This window comes from Ammospiza caudacuta, chromosome 12 (assembly GCF_027887145.1).
Source record: "Ammospiza caudacuta isolate bAmmCau1 chromosome 12, bAmmCau1.pri, whole genome shotgun sequence".
Classification (NCBI taxonomy): domain Eukaryota; kingdom Metazoa; phylum Chordata; class Aves; order Passeriformes; family Passerellidae; genus Ammospiza; species Ammospiza caudacuta.
This window is the reverse complement of record NC_080604.1, coordinates 5,587,266-5,610,081: the sequence shown is the minus strand read 5'-3', so window position 1 is coordinate 5,610,081 and position 22,816 is coordinate 5,587,266. Positions and strand designations below refer to the sequence as shown.

General features: G+C 50.9%; 1 protein-coding gene across 2 annotated transcripts in view; it reads right to left on the bottom strand.

Annotated features, from left to right (window-relative positions):
• Window positions 1-22,816, bottom strand: part of RNF123 (ring finger protein 123) — a 45,228-nt gene that overhangs the window by 13,341 nt on the left and 9,071 nt on the right. The window contains exons 11-33 of one of the 2 annotated variants that reach the window (XM_058813218.1): window positions 22,062-22,166; window positions 21,806-21,931; window positions 20,574-20,666; window positions 20,330-20,403; window positions 19,772-19,889; window positions 19,196-19,295; window positions 18,723-18,784; window positions 18,559-18,630; window positions 17,775-17,895; window positions 16,905-17,006; window positions 15,624-15,730; window positions 14,936-15,134; window positions 14,195-14,340; window positions 13,920-14,003; window positions 13,505-13,612; window positions 10,746-10,923; window positions 9,713-9,787; window positions 9,221-9,308; window positions 8,872-8,959; window positions 8,663-8,747; window positions 7,833-7,859; window positions 691-830; window positions 354-542 (exon numbers count right to left, since the gene is read on the bottom strand). In XM_058813218.1, coding sequence (XP_058669201.1) covers window positions 354-542; window positions 691-830; window positions 7,833-7,859; window positions 8,663-8,747; window positions 8,872-8,959; window positions 9,221-9,308; window positions 9,713-9,787; window positions 10,746-10,923; window positions 13,505-13,612; window positions 13,920-14,003; window positions 14,195-14,340; window positions 14,936-15,134; window positions 15,624-15,730; window positions 16,905-17,006; window positions 17,775-17,895; window positions 18,559-18,630; window positions 18,723-18,784; window positions 19,196-19,295; window positions 19,772-19,889; window positions 20,330-20,403; window positions 20,574-20,666; window positions 21,806-21,931; window positions 22,062-22,166 — 2,487 coding nt within the window. The remainder of the gene's footprint in view (window positions 1-353; window positions 543-690; window positions 831-7,832; window positions 7,860-8,662; window positions 8,748-8,871; window positions 8,960-9,220; window positions 9,309-9,712; window positions 9,788-10,745; window positions 10,924-13,504; window positions 13,613-13,919; window positions 14,004-14,194; window positions 14,341-14,935; window positions 15,135-15,623; window positions 15,731-16,904; window positions 17,007-17,774; window positions 17,896-18,558; window positions 18,631-18,722; window positions 18,785-19,195; window positions 19,296-19,771; window positions 19,890-20,329; window positions 20,404-20,573; window positions 20,667-21,805; window positions 21,932-22,061; window positions 22,167-22,816) is intronic. The other variant, XM_058813219.1, reaches the window with a different exon arrangement.

Below are 22,816 nucleotides of genomic sequence, written 5' to 3'. Positions count from 1 at the left end.
ATATCACACCTTCTCTCCACATTTCATGGCACTGCTTGTCACAGGAGAATTCAGCATTTACTGGCCCCTCGTAAGGAAGATTTAAGCAGCTGTCACCCTCCCTCCCAGCAGAGGTACAAATCAGCTGTGACCAGAGCAGTTGCAAAGGAGGGGAGCAGTTGATATGCAGAGATTTTAGGGCTATTCAGAGATTTTAGCGATATTCAGAGATTTTAGGGAACACCACCTGTTCTGCAGCACCTCTAAGAACTACAGCACTTGCAAGAGGAGCCCCTGGTTCAGCACACATCCACAGGGAGGGCAGAGGGGTCCCCACGCCCCTCCAGATGCTGCTTCTCCACACAAGAGGGTACCTGGGCGAGCCTGCGGAGCAGCAGCTCTGAGGAGGGGCGGTTCCAGTCGAGGAAGATCTCTGGGGCCAGTGTGACAGTCATTTCCAGCACCCTGAGCAGGCTCACCGACAGGTCAAAGCAGGTGGCACACACCTTCAGCTGCCTGCTGTCCACAAAGTTCCTCTCCAGGCGCTCTGCTGCCTGCTGGATCTGCCAAGCAACGGAGACAGCTTCAAAAGGAGCCCCTTCCCAAAGGAGGGCTGCCACCCCCAGCCCAGTGAGTTGTGCCCTGAGCCCCTGTGTGTGCAGGGCACAGCACCCATGGAGTGCTGCAGCCCACAGCCCTGGGCACACCCACCTCCTGGATCATGCCAATGAACTCAGAGAAGGCCCAGTTGAGCTGGTTCAGGACGCTGTTGAGGAAGCTGGGGGCCAGGTCCCGGTCGCTGCGGAGCAGGTCTGCCATGTGCCGCTGCAGCAGGGTGGAGGGACACGGCTCTGAAACCACACAGACACAGCTTCAGGGCCTGGGCACAGGGCAGCCACGAGCCAGGGGCAAGGGCAGGCTGAGAGACCAGCCCTGGGCTTGGGAAGTGTTGGCTTGTGCCTTACTAATCCTGCTGGGCTGATTTGCCCCCAAGCAGGCAGCAGGGGCAGATAGCTCAGTCCTTCACAGGGACAGAGCATCCAAGTACCCAGGCTGCTCTCAGCCCCTGGCTACCTTAGCAAGCCCAATGGTTATCAGCTCTTTAGTGATTATCAGCTCCCTTAGGATTCCAGCTCTTTGCTTGCTAAGGTGCCCAGGCTAGTGGGGAAGCAGATGTGAGAGAGGAGAAGAAAAATGTCCTGGGGTTCCACAGTGATGGTTTTATTGAGGGGTCTGTGAAGGGTTCCAGTGATGGCTTCTCTAACCAGAATGGGCTAAACCAGCCCTTTTTATGGGGTATGAGGGGATCCAAACTTGTCCAATAGTAGGGGTTAAGGAAAAGTAACCTGTGGGGTTACAGAGATAAGTTGGGGTCTGAAAGGTGGAAGAGAGGGGCTTCTTTTGCTATTTCATCGTGATTTAGCAATTCCTATAGTTAAGCCTTGGCCCCCCATGGGGCCCTAGCCAGCTCAGAGCTTGCTACACCTTTCAGTAAGCAGACATGGCAGGACACTGGGAGCTGGCACAAGGACTATTCTGAGCAGAGATCGTGCCTGTTGGGCCTCCCAGCACTTCTTTCCAATGCCAACCTGAATTAGGCAGGGAAGAGCCCTCTGTGCTTGCTGCTGCCCACATGCACAGGAGCACTGCCCTGCAGCTCAGCATCCCTCTTGCTCAGCTCTGCAGAGGCCCATGGTCAGCTCAGCATTAATTGCTCCTGATACCAGTGTGGCAGCAGCTGCCTGGAGCCAGCACAGCCTCACATAGCTGTGTCTGTCTGCCTGTGTGTGGGGAGGAAGGTATCCAGTAAATCCCACTCCTGAGAGGCTTCTGTAGGGAGCTGAGGCTGGTTCTGCCCTTAGCAGGCTCAGGCAGAGCTGCCCACACTCCCCAGCCAGGTTCAGCCCAAGCACAGACACATCCCCTCGGTTTTGTGGCATCTCGTTTCTGGACTTCCTCATTATCAAGACCACAGATGAGGTGAGGCCCAGCATCTGGGAAGCGCAGTCAAGGCTGTGTGGGACACCAGCCCCCATGGATGGGCAGGGAAAAGAAGGGGGCACAAATGGGACAGATGCTGCTCACCAGCAGAAGGACCCACTGTCAGCAAGAGGCTCACAGAACATTCAGCACTACAAGGGAAGGGTATTGGAGCTCACCCCAAAACTCAGGGCTTGGAAAGAGAAATCAGCAGATTTACCAGCTATAAGGAAAAACCCCAGTCTAATCACATTTTCCTCTACTAGAGGCTATTAGAAACAGCAGGTGGAAACCCTGGCAGCACCAGGAGTGCCATGCCTGGAGGAACAAGCTGTGCTGTGACTGCAGAAGCTCTCTGGGGTTGCAGCCTTCTTGAAGGGCCAGCGTGGCAAAGCAAACACAGCACAATTTCCACCACATCCACAGGGATCAAGGAGCAAGGCATAACTACAGGCAGATTGCTAGCTGGGATTAGCAAAGCCAGGGAGGGATGACAGGAGGCTGTCATCTGAAATGGAAACAGGACAAATTATTCTGTGAATACCCACTAGCAAGTGCAGTGAACTTCTGTTATTATGGAGGGCACTCACTGAATCTCACAGTGCATAATAACCCCAAGCAGGCCAGTGCCCCAGCTTTGATCCTGCCTAAAAGCTCATTTTTGGGAGGGATTTCATCACAACAAATGTCTTTGATGTCCTGCTCCCACCCACATGTACTTTCCCAGCCTTTGGCTACACGTGGCTCAGGGACAGGCCAAGCCAGACATCCTTTTTACATATTTATTGCTCCTCTGGGGATTTCTTGCCCAGAGTCCTCTGAAACTGTGTAAGCCTTTAGCATTAAACATGTCTCAGAGCAACATTCCACAGTTCAGCTGTGTGTAGCAGGAGGAATTCAGATTGGAGCTTGGCTCCTACTCGCTTTATTTGTTAATATTTATTCTCAGTAACCCCTTCCTTCTGGTGGTAGAGACAGCAAGATGCTCCTCTCCAGTCACTTCCTCCAGCAAGCTGTGATTCCATATCCTCATGACAGTCCTTTGTACAGGATCAGCCCCAGGCAGTGCAGTTTCTCCCATTGAAACTGTCCCATCTTTGTCCCTTTTGCCACACCTCCCTGAAGCCCAACACCTCTCCCAGGTTTTCCTTGGAGAGGTGCAGTCAGAGGCACACACAGCATCCAAACCACAACCACGTGGCAGATTTGCACAAAGGCATAATGTGGTTTTGGTTTTGTTCTGGTTTGCTTTCCTCACAATTCCTGTTGTGTAATTCATCCTTGGACTGAACATCAAGCTGCTCTTCTCTAAAAGATTACAATAGGTTGTCAGTTCAAGGATAACCCTCAGGAACTGTCCTGAGGCACAAGAGAAGCCCAGGAGTCAATGCTGGGGCAAACCTTGACTTCTCTGTCAGTGATGGGTGAAGGGGCACAGCACACTCTTACTCCACCTCTCTACACTTGGTGATGCTGAATTCTATCCATGTTTTCTCTCCCAGTCATTCAGAATTGAAAAGTCTTCTTAACAGGGTTAAGTTTTCAGTGCCTTCTTTTCCCAGCCTCCCTTCAGCATGTAAAAACTGCTTTTTGTTAAAACTGCTGATGTGTTAGTCCCTTTCCAGCCTTCAAGCACCAAAGCAGTTCTAGGCAGAGATCACCACTCCTCATGGAGGAACTCTGCCTGTTGTCCTGCTGGTCTGCTGCCAAAGCCTCTTTTACTAACACTGCAAGTCAGGACAGATTCCAGGATGAGCTGCCCAGCCAAAGTCTACCTCATTTGAAGGCAGCTTTGGGTTTTTGAAGGATGGCCCCATGCTTGTAATAACTTGCTTTATCCTGATTTTTAGTCAATGACTATTTCCTCATAGTCTTTTTTCAAAGAGTGGTGTGATTCTGCAATTCTGGGTCCTTAAATACTTTTCCTGGTGCTGGCAGACTGTGCCAGACTATAAGAGCATTGAAAACTGGTGCCTTTTGTCAAACCTCTCCACAGGTAAATAGGTTTATTGAAGGTTTTAAACCTAACACCAGGAAACAATTATTTCCTTGGCTTTTGTTGATCCCAAGAGGATTCTGAATCTAAAGATGCTAAGATCACTGCTACTCTTTGAAAGCAATGTAAGGAACAAGCCCTGGAACACAGCACAAACAGCTTCACTCCTTGCACAAGTTCCCAGAAGAGGTAATTATTACTGGTATGCAAACCCCAGTCCTGGTGCTGTGCCCATCTTTATTTGCAATATTTCATCTCTGCTGGGACATTCTCACCCACCTGAGTTACCACTGCCCTCCTGGGCAATGCCACATGCCTTATGTGCCACTGCAGGCAGGGATGGCATTTCACAGGGAGCCTGTGGATACTCAGTGACGGGGAAACTATCTTGATCCTGGCACTAGGAAGTCATCAATGCTTCAAAATCTGCACCTCCCTAACACAAAAGCCACTCAATCAAGGCTTAGCCTGCATTATGGCAGATAAGCATCAGTCATTGGAACATAAATTGGCAGTTTTTCAAGGCCAGAAGTTTTGACCTCAATATATTTAATGTGGGCAACAGAGCATGGAACCAAGGGATTGGAGATACATCTGATGTTTCCACAACAGAAACTTTCCTGCAAAAATATAAACAGAATAGAGGAAAAGGAAATCTAGGTAGGGAAATGGTGAATTAAAACACCGAGTTCTTGAAGAAGTTTATGAGGGAGCCAGAAGCCCCAGTGCTCCAGCAAGCATCTGGGTTAAAAGGGTCACTGAGAGCATGATGAAGCAAAGACCTAAGTTAAAACATAGGAGGCAAAGTGAACATAATCAAACATAGGAAATGGTAGGCAAAAGCAAGGAGAAAAAGGTGTAATAAATGGAGAAGACATAAAAAACATCCTTGACTGACCATAGTAATGCAAAGTTTTTTCAAGTATAGGGAAAAAATATAGCAGAATTATTTAATAGAAGTAGTAATGGCAGAAAATATAATAGTAGCAGAAGCCCATTATTAGAGAGAGTTAAAAATTAATAAAGCAGGCAAAGTGGAAGCCTTCAATAAGTGCTCCTACTAGATAATGGTAAAGAAGCAGTCACATACTTTCATTACAGGAATGTAATTATGTACTTTTATAGTTTGCTAATGACCCAGCAAGATTTCTAACAGGGCTAATTGGGAGACCTCTGGTCAGCAGCCCGAGGGGTCTCTGGACACAGCAGCATTTACAGTAGAGCTTGAGCACAGAAGAGGAAAGCCCCAAATGGATCAGATTCCAAAGGAAAGCAGCTCCACCCAAGAGCAATGTGAGATTTTGAAAGGCTCCAGCTATATCTGTGAGCTCAGTGCCTGTTCAGAGACACACTGAGAGGGGAGCAAAGGGAAGCAGGCAGCACCTGGGGGATGAGACATCCATGAGGTTGGGTGTGAGGCATCAGGATGGCCCAGGGCTCCTGGGATCCTGTGTGCCTCCAAAGCAAAGCCCTGGCAAACAGGCTAATGTGAGTTTTGGCTCCATCACCAGCACATCAGGGAAAGTTCCCACCTGCATGGCACCAAAACCTCTGGGGCTGCTAAAAACATGGCAAGAGTGAACACCCCACAGGGCTCACAGAAAAGGAGCAAGAAATGAGTTTACCCTGGTACACAAGTGCTTCTGAAGAATAAAATGCTGTAAAGCAGAGAAAGGCAGCAGAAGTGGAAGGCAGAAGGTGAGGTTAGGTAGGGGAAATGGCTTCAAACTGAGAGAGAGCAGGTTTAGATTAGATATCAGGAAAAAATTCTTTACTGTGTGAGGGTGGTGAGGCCCTGGCACAGGTTGCCCCAAGAAGTTCTGGACGCCCCATCCCTGGAAGTGTTGAGAGCCAGGATGGACAGGGCTTGGAGCAACCTGGTCTAGTGGAAAGTGTCCCTGCTCATGGCAGGGGGGTGGAACAAGAATGAGCTTTAAGGTTCCTTCCAATCCAAACTATGCTAAGACTCTCATCAGGAATCATAAGCCATGGATTTATTTCTGAGGGTGAACAACCACCATCAGAAGGGCTTGGACAGCTCAACTACCAGCAGCTGATGGTTTTGGTGTTGTCAGATCAAGGTGGGATTTCCTCCTGAAAGTCCTCTTCAGTTTAGGCAATTTGCTGGACTTGGGAAGGGGACATGAGTGAACTCTCTGTCCTGTGTTGCACAACATCTCAGCTCGATGATCTCATGGTCCCACCGACCCTCCCTCCACCTGGGGCTGTGTGGGCAGAAGGCTGGGGCAGAGCAGCCCTGTGATGCAATCTGAAGCCATCCTGCAGCTCTTGCTTTCCCAAGCCAGGCTGGGCCCAACACAGAGCCACCGCTGCTGCTCCTGCTGTGTGTGCCAGGGCAGCACCTGGTGCTGCCAACACATCATGGTGAAACCAAAACAAGTCCCTGCAGCACCTGTGTGTGCCAGGGCAGCACCTGGTGCTGCCAACACGGCATGGTGAAAGCAAAACAAATCCCTGCTCCCTCTGTGTGTGCCAGGGCAGCACCTGGCCCCGCCAACACATCATGGTGAAACCAAAACAAGTCCCTGCAGCACCTGTGTGTGTGCCAGGCCCTGCCAACACATCCTGGTGAAACTAAAATAAGTCCCTGCTCCTGCTGTGTGTGCCAGGGCAGCACCTGGCCCTGTCAACACGTCCTGGTGAAACCAAAACAAGTCCCTGCAGCACCTGTGTGTGCCAGAGCAGCACCTGGTGCTGCCAACACGGCATGGTGAAAGCAAAACAAATCCCTGCAGCACCACTGAGCACAACTACCCCTGTCTGCTCTCAGGAGCCAAACTGAGGGAGGGCTCTGCTTCATGAGAGCAGTTCAGTGCCAGTGGAGCTGAGGAATAACTCTAGGAACAAGCAGGGACACGGATGACCTTTCTGAGCCTCTGTCCCCCCTGGGTAAGCCAGGCAACATCCACTGCTGGCCCTCAGTGAGCCCAGGCAAGAGGCAGCAGAGGAGACCAGGTACTCTGTGCTCTGGGTGTTTCATGGATGAGTGAGGCAGCCTGGGAAACCTCCCCATCCTGTGCAGCCCTCCAAGGAAGCATCCCAAAAGCAGGACAAGGCTGGAGCACCAGAGAAGAGGCATTTGCCCACACTCCCTTCAGCCTGGCCTGCAGCAGCAGACCCAGACAAGCAGGGATTTCCTCAGCTCAGCAGTTTGTCCCATTGACTCTGCCAGTGCTCAAATTGCAACAAGGTGAAGACTGATGGGTGTGAAGGGGAGGGGGGTCACCTCCTCCTCCTTCCCTGGGCAACATCTCAAGGACACCTCTGAGTCCCCTGTCCCTCCTCAATTAAATCAGCATTCATTATTGATTTGGTTGAGCCTTAAAATAGCCCTCCCAAGAGTAAGTCCCCAGCAGGCAGCAGGGCCACTCTGGGCTCAGGCTCAGACTCTGTGGAGCCACACAACATGTGGAGCAAGGCCTGGAGAGCTGAGCAGCTCTGCTGCTGCCCCAGAGCTCCCCAGGATGGGCTGAGCTTGATTCCCACCCCACAGGACTGGTGACAGCCACTCAATACCTTGATTGTGCAGTAGGAGAATGAGGGACAGCCATGAGATCCCTCCTGCATGTGTGCCAGGGCTGCTCCATCTCATCTCAGGATGAGAGGAACCCCTCCAGCAGGGCTCTGACCCCAGAGGTAACCCTGCTAACACAGGTGCAAGAGCAGGTCCATGATGCAGCCCCAGAGACTGACACATGGGCACAGCGCCCCTGGCTTCTCCCAGGGATGGAACTGAGGAAAACAATCCCTTGTGAAGCTCTCTGCCTACAAAGGGTCTCTCTAGGCAGAAGAGGGGAAGCAGGGAGCTCTCTAAAGCTACTCAACCAGACAAGAGAAGGTCACACAACAAACTTACTCTGGAAACTAGCAACAGAGAGATCCCCTGGGCACCATGGGCAGGAGAGAGAAAAGAGAACAAGAGTTCTGTTAGAACAGACAGGCAGCTCCCTGGACAGGGCTCAGCATACACCTCCATATGCCACCTGTCCTTCTGTCCCCCACTCCTGAGCAGCTCTCCAGGAACAAGGTCTGGCACAAAGCCTTTTCCACAGCAGAGGGGCATCAGGAATGGATCCACACAAGCCCAGAACCTGGGAGGGTAAAGCTGGGGACATGTTCTTCAGCTCAAGAAAGGGAACTTCTCCCCACATCTTTCTCAGCCACAACAGAGCTGAGAAACCCCTCAGCTCAGTGACAGTGCTGAGAAGCAAACTGCAGTGCCCAAGGCAGGACAGGCATCTGAGAGATGCCAGGATAAAACACTCCCTGACTGCAAACTCACACAGTGCCCTGTCTCTTTGGGCACCCCCTCCCTCTCACAGGGCACTGCTGCTTGACAAATGTGGCAGCTCTCCCCCACAGCAGCTCTTCACTGTGCACATGGCAGAGCTTGCTCTCAGGCTAAAACTCTGATAAGGATGCAGTCCTGGGCCTCTCTCCTCTCCTTTGGAGGGCAGAACCCCTATTTATGATGGATGTAACTCATCATTTGGCATGCCCAAATCAGCAGTAGAGAGGCTGGGGACGACCAGGCTGTAAAAACCAGGCCTGGATATTTGGCCAGGAACACCCTCTGATAACTGTCCCAATAGCTTGGCCTGGCCCACAGGGAAAGCTGCTAAGGAAGAGGCTGGAACTGCCTGAGCCCCCATGACAGCCCTGAGTGCCAATCCCTGCCCCACTCACTCTGCAGGCTGGGGAGGCTGGCATCCTCAGGCTTGGTTTTCAGCAGGTGTGGGAGCCGTGTGTATCTGTACCCAAAGCCACAGCCCTGGCAAAAGAGGGAAGGAAAGATCTTAGAGGCTGAAAAACAGTTTTGCTGCTACTGGGAAGTGAAATGGTCAGTGTCTCAGCAGCCCCAGGTGCTGAGAGGGGCAGGGATGCAGGATGCTCACCCGCCACAGCCTGACAAGGATCCAGTTGGTCTGTGCCCAGGGTCGCTGCTCATAGGGAGCCAGGAGGTTCTTCATCATGGAGATCCTCCTGCCAGACAGGGACACAGGTCAGCCCATAGGGTTTGGGAACAGGAGATTGAGCAGCACTCACAGTAGGACCCGTGCAGCTGGGGCAGAGCAAAGCCACTCTGGTAAAAGGGTGACAGAAGGCTCTCAAATCAACTCCACCCCCCTGCTGGCAACTCGTGGACCCTCAGCGGTGCTTGGCAGCCCTCCTGCTTGCTCACCCAGCCCTGCCACCACCCCAGCCCTGCCCCAGCTCCCCAGGAACAGGCAGGGCAGCACTTACTGCTCTTCTGGGATCCTCTCCACAGCACGCAGCGAGTGGGGGTAGCAGACGTAGCTGGCCAACGCCTGCATCAGCGAGTCCCGGATGTCTGGGGAGGAATGACAAGGGACTAGGCCAGGCTCCCAGGGACACACAGCACGCCAGGGAGCACCTCAATGCCACTGCCTGGGAGGCACTGGCCCTCATGGGGAGGCACACTGTCCCTGCTGACATGGAGAGCATGCTCAGGCTCAAGCAGCTAGGAAGGAAGCCCAGACTGGATATGCAGGTGGCTGGGACACGAGTCCTACTCTCAAAAGGGTGTCCTAGGTCATGTGTCTACCCTGACACAAGCAGGGTAAGGACAGTACCCAGCCTCACTTTCAATGTGGAGGCATAGGCACTGAACAGATTCAGCAGACAGATCCCAGCAGAAGCCTGCTGAGCCACTGGCATTGGCACTGGCCAGACCTGTGGCATTACCACCCCAAAAGCACAGGAAGGCAGCCTCACCTGTGCCCACAATCCTCGAGTCAGCAAAATGCTTGGCCAGGATGGCAGCGAGGCGCATGAGGGTCTCTTCATAGCCTGCAAGAGAAGGAGGGAGCAGGGTCATGGCAACAGCCTGAGGGGCAGCCCTGGGTCCCAGTGCTCCTGGGAACATGGGACAGGCCATGGAATGAATTTCTGCTACAGCTCCCTGCAGCTTAGCTGAGTGTCCAGCTGTCAAAACAGAGAGCTGGGAAGACACATTCACTTCCAGAAGAGCAGAGACTGAAATAGTTATTCAGGGAAAGATAAAACCATGCAACAGAGTTGGATGGCAAGGGAGAAGTGTCTGGTGCTGAAGAGGCTGAGCAACACAAAGAACACCCTAGGTCTATGCAGAAAAGCCATGTTCAGCCTGCATGCACTGCAGAAATTGCTACTGCTCAAGTCTGCTCTTGCCCAAACAAGAGCACTTCAGCTATGTCCTGTTGGTGGGAACAGAAGCTTTACTTACCTCCATGGGCTCTGGAAAACACAGAACTATTTGCTAAGAGCTCAGAGAGGTCATTTAGCCAGAAAAGTACAGAATGTGCACAGACAGAATCCACCTAAACACAGACTCTTGGCATCAAGTGGATGATCATCTCCATAGGAACATCTTCAAATCCCAGGGGAATTCAAAAGCAGTCCCAATTTCTGCACTCATGGAACATCCTCTCCCACCCAGAAAGCAGAAGGCTGTGGTAGAAATTACATCTTACAGCACCCCAGCCCATTCTTGATACCTCCTTGGAAACACAATCCATAGCTGCCAGTGATTTTCACTACAGCCAGCCCTGTGACAGCTTCAGACAAGGCATGGGCTCCCTACCTGAGCACAGTGACCACAGCTCACCACCTGCCCCAAGCTCAGACAACACACTGGGGCAGCACACCACAACCAGGAACAGACCCAGAAAGGAAGATGCCCAACTACCGCTTCACCACAAGGATGTGTCATGTGTCTTGCTTTAGATTTTATCAGGCCAGAATCAAGAAGCTGACCCCATCCCCTCACCTGGAAGTTCCTCCATGCTGTTGACAGGGCTGAAGTAGTTCTTGAGTGCACTGTAGCTGTTCATAGCCACGCTGAGGTAGAATTCTGGCATGAAAGCGAAAAGCGAGCCCGTCCTGTCGCCGTGCTCGATGGTGCGGATGCACACGCGCAGCAGCCAGTAGATATCCTGCATCTTCTCCTGCCAGGAAGAACACAGCTTCCAGTCAGCTGACAGCTCCTCTTGGGAGAAACAACCACCAGCATCACACTCAGAAACATCCCCATATTGGAGATCTTGCTCAGACATCTTACTGCTCTAAGTTCACAACCACAGCTGTGCTATTTGGTCTTTCCACAAAGCCACAGAAGTGGCAGCTGGAAGAAACAACCAGAGATCTCTACACCAACCTCCAGCACACAGCATGGCTCTCACCAGTGTGATGGTTTTTTTTCACCAAGCCTTGAGACCCTCCAAGCATTACTCCTTACCAGGGCATGTGCAACCACACAGGCCTGGCAAACAAGCGTGTGACTTTTGATTCCAAGGACACTGCTAAAGGAAAGCAGGCACTGGCACTTTCCAGAAATCTGCTGGAAACAAAGCTGGTCCATTGTGGGGATTAAATGGGAACAGCCTGAAAAGCTCACACCAGCTCAGATCTTTGCAAGAGGCAGCCACAGCCCTTCAGGTTCTGTGCCAGCCATTCAACCAGATTTACTGTCCTGAGGAACATCAGCCTCTTGTCTCGCTAAACAAAAATCAGAGGGTCCTAAATTAAAAACAGGAAATTTAAGGTCATCTACATAACTTTAAGCCATAAAAATGGGCGCCACCAAAGCCATAAAAAGAGGAAATATTATTTCATATCCTGCAATGCCAAGAAATAGCATAAGCAATAGCTACTTGCATAAAAATAGATGGAGAAGGGTTATACTTCTAATTTAAGAAAAAATTAAATTCAGAGGTGCAGATAAGGCATTTCACTTGCCTAATGTCTTTTCTAAAGTATGTTGTTACCATCTTTGGGAGATTTTCATGGGTTTATTCTGTAAATTAGCCTGAACTAGTACAAATCAACTAAACTGACTAACACACATCTTTTTCTCAACACTGACCCACATCTCAGCCAAAGTGTTACTTTCAAGATAAAAAACAACTGTGCAGCACAACACTAAGGTTGAAAAAGCTGCATTTGGCTTTAAGACTTGACAACCTCAAACATAATTTCACGTATTGCCAAGCTAGAAGAAAGCCTACACCAAGAGGATACAAAGATGTGATTAGCCAGTGAGATAGATAAATACAGTGTTGTAGTAAAATAAGCTGTAATAAAATAAACTGTAATTCCTACTGGGACGTTTTGAAGGCAGAATTATGTGCTTTAAAACTATGAGTGTTTTTAAGCACTCCCTTTGTCTAACTTTGAATCCCCCAGAATAAACCAGTGGCCAATTCCCTCCAGGAAGGAGCAGCTTCTGCCATGCTCTGACACCTCAGCACAGAGCAGGACTGCACCCCTAGACAGAGCCAGGCTCCTTCTCTCCAACAGCAGCAGCTCTGATCATACAGATGAGAGCCTCCAGTGCACACACAATTCCCAGAGAAGCAGGAGCTGCTGGATGGATGCCCCCATTGGGAAAGAGCAGGGACTTGAGCTGACTGTGAGCTGGAGCCCTGAAGGCACAGGTTCCTCAGTGCTGCCACATTCTGCAAGCTCACCTGGGGCACCTTCCTGCTCTCCCTGTGGGCCATGCAGGCCAGGACAGCAGCACAAACCACAGACAGGGAAGGCTGTAACCTTCAGTCCCAGATGTTGCTGATTCATCAGGAAAGGTGACACTGCAGTCCTGGTTTAGTATGACAATGGATCATCTAGAGACATGAACAGTGTTTCTGCGTGGGCCAGCACAGTGATACCTGCAGTGCACCCTGGTGATGCCCCTCAGCCCTTCCAGAGCAGCCTGGGAAGAAAGGATTGTTTTCTGGCAGCCATAGGCTATGCTAATGCAGCTGGAGAGCTTTCACCTTGCAATCCTGCTTGAGAGGGAAGGAGGAGATGAGCAAAGAGCTCATGAGTCAGGATCAGCCACTGCACTTCTGCCAGATGTGTTCGTAAGAACTCTTCTTCCCCTCCCTGTTTACATCCTGGGACACACAAAAGCCACAAAGAGAGATAGGGCAAGGCAATGGAAGTCAGGAAAAAATCAGCAGAACTGCTTGTGGGAAAACAGACCAGAGCTTTTATACAAAATGGTGAACTTGGGGGAAAGGGGATAACCTCTGCAAATAGCCACTGCATTAGTAAATGTGGAATACACACTCTGTATGGGAACCAAGTGAAGAAGGGGAGAACACCTGAACAAGAACTCCCTTGACTTTGATTCCACAGATTCCAAGAAGAGCTGCAGTAGTGAGATCCCCTGTGACACAGCACAGCTCAGGGAAATGATTCACAGCAGCCTCTATCCTCTGACATGTCTTGAGGGCTGAATCTCCCTTTGATCTGCACCCTTTTGTCTGCAGTGCCCTAAGGGAAAGCCTAGAGCACCATGCACAGCTCAGATCAGACTGGGCTGATCACTATGGGACACTGGGGGACAGGAGAGGGGCTAAGCCTAGAAAGGAGTCTCTGATACACAACAAGGGAAAAAGCAGCCCCAGAGATCACTGACATTGCTTCAACACCAGGAAAATGACACCTGTGACATGTGAGCCAAGCAGCAGAGAGGCAGAGGCTCACTGCTCTCCTTTCAGCTGCTCATGTTATGCTCCTGCCCACCTTTGAATAAATGGTGACATTTATCCAAGCCAGGCGCCGGCTCAGGTGGTTGAGCTTCTCAGAGAAGACCTTTTGGCTCTTCAGCAGCTCCTCATGGATGTCTCTCCTCTGAAAAGAGTGCAGAGATGTGAGGGCAGAATGTCACTGCCATTTATAGCATTTATTTCAGTGCTGAACAAACAATGCAAGAGCCTATACCACCTTGGGGCTAGCTGGGGAGCACTGGCAGGGGGGAAAGGAGTCAGCAGCGTTTCTGTGGAGGGAGTGGGAATCAGTGCTATAAAAAGCACTTATCAGTCTCAGCTGAAGCCCACAAGGCCTGACGCAGATGCTGGTACAGCTGGGCAGCAGGACTTCACCCTGCCAGAGAAGGAAGCTGGAATCTGGTAAGAGCTGGGAATCCAGAGACACTCACCCTCTTTGGGCAGCGGCTGATTTTTTCCTCTGTGTCTTTCAGTGCCATGGCATACTCATTCACATCATCTGACACACCAACCATCTGAAAAGCAGCAGATCTCAGCAGTAAATAAGGGTTTTTTTCCCTCTAAACATACAAGCATGCAACCAGAACTCCAGTGGAGGTTGGCAGAAGGACAGGGCACACACAGTCACTAAATAAGCAGAAACCAGAGTCTGTGTACAAGCATGGGCATTGGGGAAATGGATTCCTGCACAGCATGTACCACTTACCTTCCCCAGCTGCTGGTGGACACTGAGGTTGTACATCATCACTATCCCATCCAGGACTTCCAGCAGGGAGTTCTCAGTGATGGGCTGGTCTGGCTCCTCTGGGGGTCTGCCCAGTAAGAGACCATCGTTTCCATGGGTGCCTTCAACTGCAATGCATTTCCAAGACAGGAAAAGAGTTCTTAGCAAGGCATTTTGGCACCTCAGCTTCTGCCTGCTCCTCTCTAAAACCAAAGCCCTGTTGTGCCTCTGTAACATGGAGATTCTTCCCAGCCCATGGGATTGTCTAGATACCACACTACCACAGCATTCTCATCTTGCTGCCTCCATCAGGCTGACCTGTCAGATCTGTTCAGACTGACTCAAGTCATGCAAATTCCACTTCCTCAAGCCCTGTACATGCTTCAGAGGCCTGCTTGGTTCACCCAAACAGTAACAGTGCTGCTGCAAGCACTGTTACTGTTTGGGTGGACCACGCAAGCCTGTCTTCAGAGCAAGTGTGGCTACAGCTGCATCTGAACTGCCTTCCTACAAAGTCTCACTGCATTTAGAGAAACCAAGGCAGCATCTCCTTACACACAGAGGGTAAAAACATCACCAGTGTCATGCTCAGGATGGCAAAGGGTGTCAGCACGCCCTGGGAAGGGGCAGGAGCAATGCTGGCAGTAAGGAGATTGGTTCCTCTGGGGAGTTGGAGGATGCCATTGTTGCAGGGCAGGGTCCAGCTGTGGCAGCAGTACTCACTGTCCTCCCGTGTGCGCTGCTCTGCACGCAGTGACAGCACTTTGATCTTCTCCAGGGCTCCCAGGGGGCGCCGCGGGTTCATCAGGCTCACGGCTGCCGTGCTCAGGAACCGGTTGGCCCGGCCCAGGGTGGGGGAGCTGAGCCAGGCAGGCCTGGCGAGAGCTCCACCGATGGCCAGGGCGGCAGAGGGGCGCTGGGACTGCAAGGAAATGAAGGGAGAAACAGTTCCAGCTGTGCTTGGCTGCCTGCTGCTCCTCCCTTGACCCTGCAAGGACCTTGGCAGAGATGCACAGTGGCCACTGGAAGATGAGCAGGCAGGGCAGCAATGGGTAAATCCTTCCTCCAAGGGCACATGCCAGGCACAAACAGCAGACCTGCTCTGTCCACAGTTGTCTTGCACCTTTCCAAATGCAAGCACCAAGAGCTGCCATGGAGGGGAGGCAGCACAATCAGATCAGTGGCAGTGAGAGAGAAGGGCACAGAAAATTTTGCTGCTCAAACTTGGTGCAGCCAGGACCTCACTGATCTCCAGTGACTCTCATCCAAGTGCAGCTGTTTATCTGCTTGCCCATGGACTGGTGACAGTCCTGGCCCAACCCTGCCTTGCTGTAAAGTAAAACCTTTCCAGCCAGAGGCCCAACTTACTGCCCCAGCATCAGGGCCCCTGCAGGTGAATAACCCAACTCACCTGTGCTGCTGATGTTGCTGATTCCTCATCTTCGTCAAGATCATCCATAGTCACTGCCTGCAGCTCTGCAGGGTCGATCAGGATGTTGGCTTTTGCAGCCAGGTCATCTGCACAGAGCACACCAAAGCAGTGATGAATGCAGGAGTCACTCTTCACTCACCATGAGGAAGACTCATCCTCTTTCCTGCTTCTCAGCAGTAGAGAAACAGCCAGAAAAGTTGGATGCTCTGTCAGAACAAGCTGACCTGTCCCAAGCTTCCTTGCAAGGAACAGATCTGCCCTTACAAAAAGAACAGAAACCAAGCAGCAGCAGGTGCTGCCCTCCCAGGACCCATTTCAGCTCCTGGTCCTACCAGCTACAAATAGGATAACTGAGGAACCAGGAGACAACCACCAGGGCCAAACTGGACTAGAGCAGGAATGGCAACTCTCTGCCTGAGACCATATTTTAAGCCTCCAGTTCTTCAATGCTGTCCCATGATGTGTCCCAAAGTCACCAGGACTGAGAGTCACACCCAGAGGAAGCCTATGCTGATGGCTATGCTGTACAAAGCCTGAAGAATGTGTTCTTTAGTCCACAGCTCTGTCTTTACAGCTGGCCAGGACAACTTGGTAAGAAACCAGAGGAGATAATGTGGCTCTCAAGCTAAGTAATCTAATCTTGAACAGTCAGGGATCAACATGAGACAGAGAAAATGGTCCTCACCTTGCAAACACACTGGGGGAGGAGAAGAGACATCAGAGCCAAAGGCAAGCACCTTTGGCTCAGAGGTGAGACAAACCAAGTCCAAGGGAATGCCAAAGGGTTTCTAACCCTGCACAAGGCAGGCTTTGGGAGCCCAGTGCCAGAGGAATGTGCTGCACACAAACACACAGCTGCAGTAGGTACACAGGGCTGCTCCTCCCTGCACAGAGTAAGGCTCCAACTAAATCCTGGGCATCCTTCACACCCAGCAGAGCTCAGCTGATGGTCAGGGCTTTGACAGGTCCCAGCCTCTGGCTGTGCTGCAGCAAGAACACCATACCAGATATTCCCAGACTATTCCCTTCCTCCAACTGCCACATGCCCAATTCAGGGATACAAGCAGTAAACTGTAACTTAAAGGACACTCCACCTAAGAGGCGTGGTGTTTTCTTCAAAGTAATTTGAATCTCATTAAAATTCAACTTTCCTCTCCCTGAATTTAATCAAAATTCATTACCCACAGCTCCCTCCCTGGAATGCCTTGCATGAATTCTATCCAAGACCTGGATTCAGGTATTGGCAATGAGAGCACTTACCTTTCAGAGTCTTCTTAAGATGAGACAAAAGACCTCCAAGTCGCTGAAGGTCAAAATAATCCACCTTCCCATTATAGAAGAGTTGAGGAGGGACATAGGCCTCTAAAACAGAGGAGGAGTTTTGTTTTTTTCCATGCACAGGATGCACAAAGTCATGTAAGGGCTCCTAAAGCAGACCCCATGACCCACAGTTAGGACTAATATTTAGGGACAAGTTTTGTTGTAATAAAAGCACAGGCCATTAAGGCAGAGGTGATTTCCACAATGGAGCAAGTATTAGATCCATGCAGAAAGAGGAGCAACCAATGGCTATCAACTAGAGTGCCAGCACTTCCTCCCTCCAGCCACAGTCACGGGGCAAACTGGATCATCAGATACCTTGGCAGCTCTCCACCTGGCTACTCCAGCTCTGCCACTTAGTCCCACAGGGACAGCAAGGCACTTGCTGAGTCTAGAGAAAAGGTCAGCCTAAAGTAAGGAGAGGGAATACCAATGGGGTCTAAGGGTGGGAAAACAACTGGCACTGCTTTAGTTTCCCCTTATTTCCACAGTTTGGGAATTCCAAAACGAGAAAAATATCTTCCCAAAACTCTGACCAATGGATCACTGAGCTGCCCTTCACAGCCCCACAGACAATAGTGGACTCTGCTCCAGAGCAGATGGGGGAATAGCAAACAGTCCAGGTATCCTTCTGCAAGTCTCACATCTGGATGTTGACTGCAATAGATCTGCACACAGGAACTCCCCAAGGTGACAGAAGGCTCAGGCACCCATTAGAGACAACATTTTCAACATCCTGGAAGCACTGCCAAGAGGCAAACCTTGTCCTAACCACAGGAAAGCCTGCAAAGCCTCTCCCCCAGGCCTCACCTTCACTGCTCAGGGCAGCTGGGGTCTTTGCTTTGTGGCCATCCCAGAAGTAGCGCAGGGCAGCAATGAGCCGGTGCAGGAAGCACACCATGTACTCTGGTGGGCACAGCACAGCCAGGTTCTAGGGCAAGAATGAGAATCCAGCATCAGGCCAGGTGTGAAAGTGCATCTCAGGCCAAAGGGCTACATGGAGCAGGCAGAAACTTTTGTGTTCTCAGCCTTGCTAGCATCTCTAGCTTACAGCTCTGGCAGAGAGCCCAGACCTGACGGTGGGCATCAGTTTCCACCTCTGGGACACCTCTGTCACTGGTCTGACAGAGGATGAGGGATAACACACAATCCATCATGAAAGATGGGGATGAACACAGGGATGCAGGTGAAGAAAGGGTTTCCTACACGGCAGATGCCTGGCTCCCAAAACCTCAGGCAACAGCCTGACCCAGGGTCAGAGGAACAATCCTCACCCAGGAGTGAGGAAGGAGGATGCCAAAGCCAGCAGCCCCATTGTGGCAGAACATTCCACAGCCACACTCTCTGAGAGGCCATAGGAGGATATTCAGCTCCCACCTAAGACTTCCCAAGGACCACTTTCCTATAAATCACTGCACAGGACTTACCTAACTTGCCTGGTTTCCAGATCTCCCCCTCCTCATTCCCTGTCATAGTTACACCTCAGTGGATCAACTACTGGCAGCAGCCTGGCCAGAAGGGCAGAGTTCCCAGCCTGAAGGTGCAGAAAGCCCCCAGGGTCAGACTTGCAGGAAGGTTGGCCCCTCTGACTTACCCCTCTGTTGCTGGCATTTTCCTGAAGAAACTTGCGGAATTTGTTTAGGAAGATGTATCTGGAGGCTTCCCCCTGGCAAAAGAAGAAAAAACAGGTGGTAAATCCAGGATTTACAAAGCACATCACATGAAGATATTGTCCCAAAAGACCTACAGAGTGCTTACCCCTCCTCTGTCCTTATTGTTCAGCAGCAACTTCAGAATCTGAACCTGGAGACCTTCCACCACTAAAAGGGGGACACAAATCTGCCATCAGAAAACCAGCACTGGAGAGCAACTCCCCCTCTTAACCCCAGCTGCAGTACCGTGTCCCCAGGAGAAAGGTTCCCTCCCCAGCACAGGGGGCCCAGGAAGAACCAGTGACAGCAGAAAGCCAATCCCACCACTGAGAATCTTCTCCTCCACTACCTAGCAGGAAATTCATCCATAGCTAAAAACCAATGCAGAGGTTTGCTCCTGCCCCATCCTGGGGGGCTGCAGGTCTCTGCAGTGGGGTCCCATCAGAACAGGGCATGGCTGGCCCCCACCTCTGCACCACAGCCTGTCCTGGCTGTACTTCACATATGAATAAGATTTAGAAAGCCCCTGGCTGCACAAAAAGTGTGGGATCTTGGCAACTTCCCTCCCTCCCCACAAACCTTCAATGCGCTTCTTGAGCCGCTGGCAGCCTCTCTCATACGCCCGACGCCTCAGCCTCTCCTCAGCACTCTCCTCCTTCACCTCCTTACTCTCCTTGCCCTGCTTGGGGCACAGACACTGATTAGTAGGAGAGCACTGCACAGGGAAAATATCCTGCCAGAAATGCCCTCAAACAATGCAAAATGGAGAGCAGAGACTCCCTGAAACAATGTGCCAGTGTGTGACTGCAGCTGGCAGGACACCTAAACAGGTCTGCTCCAGCCTTGTAATGAATAATGGCAGGACATCTTTTGAGGACACCCCAGTCAATTCCTAAATACGTGAGGTTCCCTTCCAAATCTGTTGCCACAGAAAACTGTCCCCCCTTCCCTGGGTGAGCGTCACACCTCAAACATACTCTCTAAGGGGACAAAAAAGATGACAGGGGAATGGAAAAGCTCCAGCTCTCAAATAGTAAGATCCACCAGTGCTAACACAGCTGGAAATAGGGGCCACCCAACTTCCTCAGCCAGAAAAAGATGCAAATGGCAGGCAAGAACACTTCCTCAGCACTCTTGGTAAGTGCCTGTACTCACCTCCTTGGTGAAGCGGTTTGGCCACCACGTGGTGGGAATGAGCTCCTGCAGACCTGCCTCCTCCACACGCAGGGGGCTCTTGATGTAGAAGAACACAACGGAACGGAGCACGTCGAAGCTGTGCTGGAGTTAAAGCAAGCACAGAAGCTACGGTGGGAGAAGGGACAGGGCATGTCTCCAGAGCTGTAGTGACAGATTCCTTTCCAAACTATCACTGCAAGATCCAGAGGCCTCTGGAGAAGCCCCACACAGCCGTCACAGCAGCTGCACAAATGCTACCATAGGGCTGGACTGCTCTGAAAGTGGTTTTGCTGTAGGGATTTCAGAGGTCAGTCAGGTAGAAATGAGCTCCTGGGTGTTACCAGGATGTGAACTATACAACACTGCTGCCTGCCCTCAAAGCATTTATAGGAAATGGTGTCAGGCAGAGGAGACCTGAGAAATGAGCTCTCAAGACATGGTGGCTTCTGCCTTCCTGGACCTACAGGTCCTTGAAGTGTCCTCGGCTGCATTACTGAGGGAAGGGAAAACTGAGACAGGAGGAGACACAAAGGATACAGAACATTGCTGAGTAGGTATTTCCTAGATTTCTCATGCTTCAGGACTGCAATGGTGAGCCGGAGGTAGTGGATCTAGGAAAACAGGAGAAGCAAAAGTAACTCCATCTGCAGAATGCACAACTCTCCAATGGGCACAGTGTGACAAAACTGCCATCTTTGGATCAAACAACTACAGGATCCCAAACATCCTGTACCTTTGGACATGGGGACAGATTCCTGGGGATTCAGAAGTGCAAACTCACTTGTAATCCCAGGTCTGGGATGATGGGGGAGAACCTGTAAGCCCGCAGCAGGGACATCAGGAGCTGCTTGAGGCACTCATGCACTTCATACTCCTGAGAAAATAAGAAACACATTTAAGAATAACAGCAAGGAGTCAGGAACAGCTATAGCTCCCAGACTGAGATCTTGGAAGGAAGCATTCATTTCTGAACTGAAAAAGCAGGTGCTCTGAACCCACAGCGTCCCTCTGACTCCACAGGAGAGAGTCCAAGCAGAAGCTGGTGCCAGTGCTTTGCTACAGGGAAACAAGTCTCTGCAGGAAGTCCAACCCACAAGTCACCTACAAAAAGCCAAAGTCCCAGGCCCTATTTGTTGGGCAGTCACCAGTCCTCTTATTCCCTGACTCTACCCAAGACACAGTATTGGTACAACCAACCAGAAGAGAAAGAAGTAAGCCTTGGGTAAATGTGATGAGAGAAGAGTTGTCTGTTTGAATTCAACTCCATAGCCAACCAGCAGGATGAGAGCCAACTCTTCCACAAACACAGCAGTGCTACCAGAGGGTGCAGTTTCTCTGCTAAGATGGTGGCCCTCAAGGAGTCATGACATTTTTCTATTAAACTTCTCATGGCAGCTGGCTGGGCCAGTGCCCACATCTGTAAACTGTTACCCCAAAGGGCAGACGTGCTGTCTCCAAGCAGATCCCTGGCAGGGACTGGCTCTGTGTAACCACCCAAGCACTCCAGCAGCAGCAGCTTCCCCTCAAACATGTGTCCCAGGAAGGAGTAAGCTCATCCAGCATGGACAGGAAGGGAAGTTGGAGGAGGTAGTGCTGGAGATGGTGAGAGTGCACTGCACACCTCTACCCTAGTCCCACACACTCTGATCCATCTCTTCAGCACACAGCAGCACTTGAGACCTCCACAGTCAAATACACATTACTAACAATCAGAAGATTATTCTTATTGATAAATGTGATGTTTCCAGAAACAGGAAGTTATTCACCATCATCAGTTCCTTTAGCAGTAGGAGAAGCTTAGAAATGCCTGGTTAACTCATTGCCAGTGTCTGCATTCAACCCTCAGTGCCTGGGTGTGCAGCAGCAGCCAGATGAGCTAATTGAGAGGGTGGTCTACCACAAAGAAAAAAGAAGAGAGAGACACTGAACACTACCAGCATTTTGTAGGGCAGGCTCCTGTCCTCAGCATCTCCCAGGGATCCCTAGGGAGGAACCAGCACGCTAGCAACTCACCTCCATCAGAAGCCACATGAGATCCAGCAGCTGCTGAATGAGGGGGTGGGCCTCCACTGCCCCTCCTCGCTCCAGGATGCTCAGCAGGAAGGTCATGAGCACATCTTCCACCAGGTACACCTTGCACTGCAGACAGAGAGGCAGGTCAACGTTCCTCCAAGGCACAGTCACTTCCCAGCAAAAGCTGGGGATTATTTTGCCTTGCAAGAGCAGTAACAAGCACTACAGAACCTGGCAATGGGCAGGCAAAACTCACCATAAGAGGGGAGAAATAATTGAAGATGTGAGCTAGTGTAATCAATACCGTGGGTTCTCCCTGCAGCTGCCACATGGATGTGTCTTTCTCCACCAGCTTCCCCTCCTGCAATGACAAACCCAGAGAGACACATAGCTTGGATCCAGCCCAATCCACCTGTACACCAACTGAATGAACCACATGCCTGGAGCAGCCCTGCTGCTGTCCCATGCCTGACTGCACCAAAAACCTTGAACATGGGAATTCAGAATGCCAAAGAAGCCAGGCCTATTCCTCTGGAAGGCTGTAGTGCAGTCCAGATGTCACTATCAACCACATGCAGGCACTTTGACAACATTCTATTACAAAAGGACTCTAGTTTACATGATAATTTGTAAATGGGAACACCTACAGAGGAGGAGAAATAGCAAATCAGGCCTTCATTTGAGCCAAGACCATAGCATATGCCATAGCATATGGCATTTCCTATGCTTTGGGCATCAACAGATCATCCCTCATCCTAGTGGAAAACAGTGTTTCCAGCAAACAGTGCCACAGCCAAAACAATCCTCAAGGCAAACCTGCCAGAATTCCATCACATTACTGAACAGGACATCAGTAAAAAGCTTAGGATATGAACAAATTCATTTCAAGGGTGCAAAATCAAATGCAGCAGTTGTGAGCCTGTCAAACATCACTTCTTGAATATTGGCAATGAAACTTTACAGGACTGAGAACAACAAAGCCCAGTATGACTTAAATGAAGTCCTGGAACT